This window comes from Montipora foliosa, chromosome 1 (assembly GCF_036669935.1).
Source record: "Montipora foliosa isolate CH-2021 chromosome 1, ASM3666993v2, whole genome shotgun sequence".
NCBI lineage: Eukaryota > Metazoa > Cnidaria > Anthozoa > Scleractinia > Acroporidae > Montipora > Montipora foliosa.
The window spans coordinates 16,836,035-16,846,034 of record NC_090869.1 but is presented as its reverse complement, the minus strand read 5'-3'; the positions used below and the strand labels follow the sequence as shown (position 1 = coordinate 16,846,034).

General features: G+C 40.2%; 1 protein-coding gene across 3 annotated transcripts in view; it reads left to right on the top strand.

Annotated features, from left to right (window-relative positions):
• The window catches only part of LOC137991352 (cytochrome P450 4F4-like), a 33,779-nt gene that overhangs the window by 3,698 nt on the left and 20,081 nt on the right, over positions 1-10,000 (top strand). The window contains exons 2-5 of one of the 3 annotated variants that reach the window (XM_068836456.1): positions 469-553; positions 1,414-1,628; positions 7,206-7,392; positions 8,287-8,414. In XM_068836456.1, coding sequence (XP_068692557.1) covers positions 1,440-1,628; positions 7,206-7,392; positions 8,287-8,414 — 504 coding nt within the window. In that variant the 5' untranslated portion in view covers positions 469-553; positions 1,414-1,439. Of the gene's footprint in view, positions 1-194; positions 554-626; positions 1,325-1,413; positions 1,629-7,205; positions 7,393-8,286; positions 8,415-10,000 lie in introns of those variants that run through there. The other 2 variants (XM_068836459.1, XM_068836464.1) reach the window with 2 other exon arrangements.

Here is a 10,000-nt window from a genome sequence, read left to right as displayed (position 1 = left end):
TGTGAGATGATATTTTTGCCTTCTGCTGCCACGTGCTATGAACAAGTAATCGATTATCGGCTCATGACGCCTCGTTGTCAAATAATTCTAGCTATAATGTACTTCACGGAAATACATGTGTGTATATAATTCCGAAATAAAAGCAAATGTTGCTAATATCTTTTCATGCTGTGTTGTCACAATTTTGACACTAAATGAAAACAGTCTGTTGAATTGTACAAAATCATTTACAGGTTTTCTATGATTTTTAATGAGGTGACTATGTACCTGGGTTTTGTTTTTGTTATTAACAAGATTTAAGGTGAATGAATTCTATTAATTATATAGCCACGATTTTCCTCTGGGTATTTTCCGTGCGTCCTCGACATTCTTCTCATAGTTGGTATTTAACCTCAGTCCAAAGCTGTTTTTAAGTCAACACACCGCTTCGTGCTGATTAATTTGACTAGTATGTTTATGATTTATTAGAAATTTTATTGGCCTCCAATGTTCCCTTGCTGAAGCGGATCGTGAAGGATTTTTTGGGCAGAAAACGGAGACAACAAGACAGCAGGTATAATATTCTGTTTGTTGTGTTTGTTTTTCTGAGCGCAAGCAGGAAGACAATAATTTCATGCCTGTACCGTTATATAAACATATTATAACAAAATTTGACGCCTTTTATGCTTTCTCAATTATAACTGATTCCCTTGAGACCTCACGAGGAACGAAAGTTATTGAAAGTTGTACTGTGTTCGTTGCTATGAAATACACGTGTTTGATTTCTATTCGGCTTAAAACGTTGGAAATGAACGCTTACTGAACTCTTCCACATACTCTGTTAAGTGCACATCTTTCTATCAGAGATTAGGATCTCCCAATTGGAACTGATTCAGTTGAGACAAAGCAGTGTGCATTGTTCGATGGTATGAAAGCCATGTGGTTGATTCTGTTCAAAAAGGAAACGCCGGAAATGAACGCTTTAACTTTTCGACATGCTCTGCAACGCGCACATTAATAAACTAGAGATTAGTCCAGAGATTGGGACACCGGAACATTCGGTCCATTTTTAATATACTTTGGCCAAGGCGTAAGCAAGTACTTTGAATAAAAAATATTCAAAACCTTCTCGGTGATCGAACTTAAACAGTACGATGACGGAATGATGTTCAATTAAGACAAGATTCAGAGATAGACTTTGCTTACGTTAACCACTTTGACGTGACCCGTGATGGACACAGTAATCAGGCGCGCCAGTTTGATATCCACGCAGATAGATGCCATGTATTTTCGGAAATACACGCAAGGCTTGAGTGAAAGCGTTCATTTTGGGGCAGCTAATCCAGTAAATCTCTGATTTTGTTTCGTAATCCACTTTCGCAGTTTCTCATAATTAGTTATTTAACCAATCAAGGACATTGGAAATCTCTGCAGGGACGCACGCAATCTATCGATCAGGAATGTTGGAAGGACTGGAATGGATCATCTCCACAGCACTAGGGAATCCATTTTTGCTTCTTCTTAGTGTGGCTGGTATCGCAGCAATCAGCCTCGTAGCTTCTTTGGCATTTGTTGTAGCAAAGGCCAACGCTAAAGTACGTAATTTTGAAGGTCCAGCATGCCACTGGATCAAAGGACATCTTGATGAGGTAAGAAAAGATACATGCGTCATCCTATTTAAGTGTCCATCCTCTTAAGAACATTGCTCCGCTTAACAAGTTTGTCTCCATCGTTTGAACTAGACCGCATGTGCAGCGTGCATCAGAGAACAATTTTTCGATGTCCTGCACATGTGGTTAGAGTTCCACATTATTTGGACGTTTGTCATGCATGTCTGATGAGCTCAGTTCAGATCCAGTTTGAGCGAAGGCGCACGATACATCATCAACTCATTTATAGTGGCCCTTGTTGATATTTTATCGGTTTAAGTCGCGAGTGTGCCGCTTTAATGTGAATTGATACAAAAACAATCCTAGCTTTTAAATGATGGAGCAGAGTGGACGGAAATCGTGCATCCCATCCATTCCATTCCACTACGTCTTTGCATCAAAGATACTTGTGCCAACAACTAAGGACTGTTCTTCTCTACTTTGATTACATGTAAACCCTTTTATGAACAAAAACTTAGTCTTGTTAACAAGCCCAAAAAATCCAGGCCGGAAATCCCAGAGCCAAGGCGGTAACTATTTGTTACATCAGGCGCCAAATGGAAAATGTCAATGTCGAGACTCGCCAAACTCTCGTTACACCGTTTTCCGGTCGACTATTTCGTAGCCGTTTCTCAACATTGAAAGCAAATGTTTTGCTCAACTCTTTATTTTGCTGTGCTAATAGGGTCTTCCGGTACGAGGAATCAAAGCGGGGAGTATTTTTAACGCGAAATCGATAAACCGAAACCGTCAACACAGACCTACTGATAGACAATCTAAGACTTTCTTTGTGGATTAGCTGTATGAAATTGTTGCTTTTTCATCTGTCTTCAGACGTGTTATCACGTGCATTACGAAAAGATTTCTTTTAGAAGTGCCCTGTTTGTTTTTCATCACCTGCATAAGAGATTAATTGAACAAAGCCTTTGCTGCTCAAGCGCAGACACATATGAGCCACGATTACTCGGATGACACTTTTTAACGGGGAATATTCATTTCCGCAGTTGCCCCGCAGCCCTTTTAAGTCTGTGGGAAGACAAAACGTCCTTTGAAATGTTTATCACAAGACCTTTTGCATTTTTAACCTAAATGTCGAAAATATGGCGATGTGCAGTTAAGTCACCCACTCGACAACAATAAATGTTTTGGTGCACTGAAAAACCCTGTCTATTTAGCAAATCAGCCTGGAATAGAAAGTACTGTGTACTTTGATATCGGTTATCTGGGAAAGATACAACAGGGAACAGAGAACAGAGAACGGGGATTGGAAAACTTGAGAATCTTTAGAATGAGAATCTTGAAATCTCGGACTTCAATAATTGGAGATTTGGGCGAGATTGTCGCAAGTTGTGTAGTTAAGCTTGTGTGTCGAAATGGAGAAGTGATTTTCGCAGTTAGCAGAACGATTTTAAGCAATTGTCTAGACACCTGAGAAATTCTGATAGCTTCAACGGAAGTCGAATGCTCTATTGGCTGAGCTACGAAGCCACTCATTGGGCACAGGTCAATTTGCTTGTCATTCGACTTTGTAGCTTGTGTATAAAAATTCCCCGTTTTAAGGATTTCCGCTCTTAGACATTCAACGTTGTGAACATTCCCGCTTTTAAAGATTCTCCGTTTTAAGGATTGCCGCTCTCAAAGATTCCGCGTTCCCCGTACAAATTCCCCGTTGTTCTATTCTCCATTCTCTGGGATGTCTTTGTTTTAAATTACCTGCATATCATCTTTAACTTGCTCAAGTGCATGTCATGGATAAAATTTGAGGAATGCTGTCATTTTAAGGACATTTTAAAGAAGAACATACGCTTTAATTCACAAGGGCAGGAAAAACACAACAAATTGGATACTAACGGAGTTTTGAAAACATTTTCAGTCATGTTTGGAAATTTCATATAAATAGCATACTAGTGTTACTATTTTTTTCTTACTCAGGCTAGCAGCAAAAATTTCCTGCATCGATGGATAAACTTCCGATCGTTTATTTATTTATTTTTACGTCACTTCTATGATCCTCCCTGCGCAAGCAAAACATAAACATTTTGGGATGGATATGTCTGCCTGTGTTGTCTAGATATTTCTAAAAATATTCACTTAGCATTTTTAGTGCGACTTGTGGGACTTACGAATACTTACAGTAGCAAAGTCTGAACAACGAACTCGCCTGGTTACACGTTATGATGCCGAACACAGTTTTATGCATCACCAGGCACAGTTCGATATTGCGTGAGATGATGCTTCCCGCGCGAAATCAGCGGTTGGTGGGAAAATTTCTGCCAGGGTAACAACGAAGTACTAAAAGAGCATTTACGTTCGTATCCATCAAGATGATACGCAACATATACTCATTATTTCAGGTCTCATGTAACTAAATTACCGGATGTCCACCAAGTCAGATACGTCAAAGCCATAAAGCTGTAACTATCAACAACACCATAAACACCAGACGATATTTTGAACATCTTCTCGTCAGAAACTTGCTTTATTAAGTTTTCTAGAGATGGAAGGGAGTGAAAGCAAATAAGTTCAAATCTCTTCGCACATCTAATGCTCTCAGGATACGTTTCTCCTCTCAAATCACGATATGTTTTCTTTGTTTCAGGTCAAAAATGAGACATAGCAATTAGCACTCAGTAATAGCACACCGTTTCCGGCAGGGTATTAAAGTTAAAAATTTCACCACACAGATTTAGAAACTACGAAAGTTCTGTTTCATTGTGATGTCGCCCTACGGGACAAATTTTACGTACTATGATCTGCATATTTGACAACGTGACACATCTCAATTGAGCATATGACATATGAGGAGATATGTCCGGAAATGAACGGATTTCAATAAGCGCCACGAAGATGTCCCCTTGCTGGGAATACGGAAAAATGAAAGGGACCTCGAGCAAGGACGGCGACGACGACGTCTACGAGAAAGCCACAAAACAATAGGTTAAAATAGCAAAAACAATAGTTCGGCACGGCCTGCACGTGCGTTTTACATTTTGATACATTTCTTTGCCGTTCTATAAGGGAGCTCAAGATTTTACGACGGCGACGGCAACAACAACGGCGCAAAACAATGATATCATTGGTTGAAAGAGCATAAATAATTGTGCTGCACGTGCAGCACGGATTTTAGGACGGATTCTTGCGGTACTCTGCGTCAGGACGACGTGAAATTACCAAATTTGAGGTTTTGACGACAACGTGAGCATGGAACAGAGAATCTTTCATTCTCTATTTTCACTTTGTAACTACTCGTACCAATTTATTTTCACGATACGTCGCCCAAATTGTAAGAAGTCAACGAGATAGAATAACCGCGAAAGAATTATGATAAAGCAACTGCACGTGTGTTTTTCACTTTGTCCATTTCTTTGCCGTCGTCAGCTAAACAACAACGTGAAATAGCCTAATTTGAGGTTTTTATATTCTCTATTTTCGAATTCCCCATAATACACTTTGTTTTCCCCCCAAATTTTGCATAAACCATTGTTTTCAAATGCTCTTGGGAATATGCAGTGTCCCCAATAGCATTTGAAAACAATAGTTTATGCAAAATTTGGGGGGCAAACAAAGTGTATTATGGGGGAATTCGAAAATAGAGAATAGGACGTCAGTACTTGAAGATAAATTGTCATTTTGTCCCCTAAATTAAGTGCCGTTCCGACGAGTGCCATTTTTTGAGCAACTAAAACACCCTTGTCATGCACTAAAAGGTTGAAATAGTCTCGAAGCGATTAAAATAACGCAAATTTGTATTTTAAGATGTCGTTCTCGTTGCCGTCGCTGTTGTCGTTGCTTAAGCTCCTTAATGACGTGAATGATCACATTCAGGAGCGCATGAGTAGGAGCTTGCTTCTCCTATACAAGCCCTATTATGAGTCAACCTTTGCTCGTATCTTTCTAATTTTAGAACGCCACGAGTTCTTCGGCTCTGCACACACTGTTCAGAATGGCTAATCAGAATAAAGTTATTGTGGAACAAAGACAAAATTAGCACAAACAATGTATGCAAATTGTGCAAATTGATGTAAATTGTTGTAAATGTGAGTTTCCTGCTGAAAGATTAGTTCTAAAAATAGAAAGATAGCCGCAAAGGTTGACTCAAGGATATAATGCATTGGGAGGCTCCTAGTCATGGGCTCCTGTCACATTTGAAGTCACGTGGAGGACGAGAGCACCTGACGATGAATTTTCAATTTTCTCTCTATTCTTCTCATTTAATTTTTAATTCACGGAATGTGTATTCACTCTTTCCAAGCCGAGCGACTCGGATTATTGCAGTAACGGGAAATAATATTTTTAGACAACGTTCTTTTAGCCGTCGTCGTCGACACCCTTGCTTAAGGTCCCTAAAGTCACAAAGTGTCTCCCTCAAACGCTGCTCCTCATGGTTAGTGCGCTCGACTCCGGATCCAGTGGCCCGGGTTCGGGTCCTGGCCGGGGACATTGTGTTGTGTTCTTGGGCAAGACACTTTACTCTCACGGTGCCTCTCTCCACCCAGGTGTATAAATGGGTACTGGCGAAGTTAATGCTTGGGGTAACCTTGCGATGGACTGGCATCCCATCCAGGGGGAAGTTAAAAATATTCCTAGTCGCCTCATGCTACAGAAACCGGAGATAAGCGCCGGCCTGATGGGCCTTCTAGGCTCGTAGCAGACTTTACCTTTGCCTACCAACTAAAGATAAACGGCTGCATTTACCCTAGGCTAAAAACAACCTTTTCCCTTTTCCCTTATTTCGGCGACGAAAATGTGACTTTGCACAATCCTAAGTCTTTCCCGTTATTCCATCTCGTTCAGGTCGTAGGTACAGTGTGGGCTAAGTATCCTAAAACTAAATTGGTACAGGCGGTTTCAGAGTGAAAATAAAAAATCAAAGATTCTCTTTTGCATGCTCACGTTGTCGTCAAAACCTCAAATTTAACGATTTCACGACCTCGTTTAGCAGAGGACCGCAAAAATATTGCTCAAATGTGTGCCGCACTTGCAGCACGGTTTTTAATGTTCTTTTAACCAATGATGTCATTGTTTTGTGGCGTTGTTGTTGCTGTCACCGTCGTCATTTCTTTTATTGGAAATAGCTAGAAAACTCTTAGACTTAAGGAGACACTTCGTGTTGGATGTCACTGAAATTGGGCGTGCATTTAACGTGTTTGTTGATCATTTGTCTATGAACCCTGTTTCATCATCTGCTGCTTGAGAATGAAAAACGCTTGCTTCAACTAATGGCAACTTAACGGAATAGAGCGTCTTGCTCAACTTTGTTGAACAACGTTCAACGTGATATGACACACAATTCGACATTTGTTTAGCAAGAACTGATATTGTCTTCCTCTTGGCCCCAATTCCTCGTCTTTTTGCACAGGCTAGCGTCGGTCTTGAGTTTTCGCGCTCTTTTGCCATCAAACGGTCCCCCGGAAAGAGACTTGCCCAGTCGACTGCAGCTAGCAGCGTACACCAGCACAATTTCATGATGTTATTTTTTACCAGTTGTCTATAATTTTGTCGATTTTGAAATGATCGAAAGTTTCTTTTCCCAAAATGTTTGATTATTTTCCATATTTGGATTAATTTCGTTCCCAGGCTACCTTCGATGGGCATGGACTTTTGTTTCACTTAAATTGCACAGAACGTTACAAGACAGCCTACCGAGTATGGTTTGGACCAACAAGGTCCGCGATTGTCCTCTGTCATCCGGATACAATCAAACCAGTGCTGCCCACCACCTTCAAAGAAGAATCGGTTTGCCGCCTCCTGTCACCATTTTTAGGTGCCTATTCGTATGTTAGTGTAAACACATAAACACATAGAAAAAGCAATGCACAAGCGCGTGGTCGGCATAAATAGGCGTTCCATAAGAGCGTTAAAATTGCCTGATGAATGTGGTACTTGTACCATGCGAAACAGTTCTGTAGCATTAAAACGATGGTTACTCGTGAAACCTAAACGTCTGTATATATATATATATATATATATTTAGTAAAATCCAACTAGTGGTCTATTATCAATGCTGCGTTCTGATTGGTTGAGCTACTAGTAGGCTATTTGTTATAGCCCACTAGTAGCGAAAAGCGCCGGCTTTGAAAACCAAAACAACAATTAAAGTGTAGCTTTAACTAGCGAAAGATGTTTTGTCTCGATATTTTTTTGACCAACTAGTTGGCCCCCATGGCCAACATGGCCTCTGAGCCCCCATGGCCATCCCCCATGGCCTCTGAGTCAATAGCCCATTCGGCCTTCGGCCTCATGGGCTATTGACTCAGAGCCCATTCGGGCTCGACGAATAATTGTTAAATATATGTATATGTACTAGAAATGTTAGAATCTATATATCTCCAACTAGAGCTACACTGGGAGACTCCCTCTCTGTCTCCTTAATTTTCTCTTGCTGTAAACCGAATACCTAGAAACGGACGATCAGCGTGTTCAGTTTCATGCGTCTGTCTCCCAAAGATTGACAAGTGTTACCCATTACAGATTCCGCAATTCTACGTTTCTGGTAAACTGTAAAGCAACCCCTTTAAAGACACCTTGGGGTGTACTTGGCCGTTTCAAAAAGAGGCCTGTAGAAAGGATGCAGGGTAATTTCAATAAAACGTTTGAGACTACGTGTGCCACTGCAATTTCGTTTCTTTGAAGACTTCTCGTTTGTTACTTTATCCAGGTGTGGGCCTTGGCCTCCAAAATGGAGAAAGATGGAAAAGCACAAGAAAACTGTTAACGCCTGCCTTCCACTTTGAAACAATCAAACAATTTATTCACGTTTTCGAAGAGTCAGCAGAAGCCCTCTTGGTAAGACTTAACTTTAACTTTTTTTGCCAAAGAGCAAGCTGAGCGAGGACGCGAGGCTTGCGAGGCGGCCAGGTTAACGCCGCGCGAAGTATTGCAGCAGGCAGAAAAATACGTAGTGCAATGTAAGGTTCCCTGGAGATTTTAGTAGAGACCAATGAAAGTGCGTGTTTTGGTGTGCGATGACATTAGACAAAGTTGCATGACAGTTGCGACTATTAACGATCTTGTGTTCGGAGGTGAGTAAAAACACATTTTTTTCCCATTTCCCTGACCATTGTGTTGTGTACACTTGCTTTGCTTTGTGTACACTTGCTTTGAGTGTTCTTTGATATTTATTTTCGCACCATCGTGTTCTATATTGAGTGAAAGAGCTCAAAACTAAACCGGCGTACGTGTTCTTATCGGCCTCTGTTGTCACTTTCGGATTTCGGCCCGCGAGTAGAGCAGTTTGTTTTTCGTTTTGTAACCACTGAGTTGTAAAAAATTTAATTCAGTTTTCAAAGGAAATATGTTGTCTGCAAAGTACACAATTCAACGATCAAATTGACTAATAATTCATGGTTGTATCTTGCAAAATACAAATTCTACAAGTGAAACAACTTTCATGTGCGAGAGAGAGTTTGATTCTCCCACAGGCACCCCAAGCTCGGTATGAGCATGGCCGACAAAAATAAAAGGATTTGTATGGGAATCCCAATAAATAGCTTAAGAAGATAAGACTAACCTTATTGCCATTGTGGATAGCTTCCTTCCTGTCTGGTCATTTTCCAGATCTGACGCGATTTGAACCATTTTTCAATTTCAATCTGGGTTGTCAAAGGTTTTAATAAAATCCCAATTCCTTCTTTATCCCACTTTGGTTATAAAGCAGCACATTCGAAAGATGTTTGTAGCAATACTCACCGCCCGACGTTGCTCGGAGGACTGCTATTGCTTTCATGATGGGTTGAGATGAAAGTTCAATCTTTGTTAGTTGATTCTGATTTGGAATTGTGACAGTGGGAACTTTTTATCCAGGAATATTTGAATCAAATTGGTGGCTCCTGGAAATTTAGTCTTCGGCCATGGGATTTTAATATAACCGTTGACCACCCAGAAATTGAAAAATGGGTCGAATCGCGTTGGATCTGGAAAAAAAACTACACGGGAAGGAAGCTGTCGACAATGACGATAAGGTTAGGTTTTTTAATTAATAGAGATTTTTTCATATAATTATCTTCTTAAGCTTTTTGTCGGGATTCCCTTACAAATCCTTATATTTTTGTCGATGATGCTCACACTGAACTAGGGGCGCCCGTGATTCCCCATTACATGTTTCACACTGAAAAGTCGGAAAACGCTTTAGCGATTTTTTTACGTGGCTCTGATTTTATTCAACGTAATTATTGTATATTCCTGTTAAAATTACGGCCGCTCAAAAATTACAGCATTACTTTCCATATTATTGCAAAACACGTTGACATCTGCATTTTTGTTGGAGATAAAAAGTGTACAATTTCTATTATTGTATTATTGTTATTAAACTAGTTAAGTTGAGTTTCAGTACTTTGAATAAAAAAAATACAACTACGGTTGGGTATTTTGGA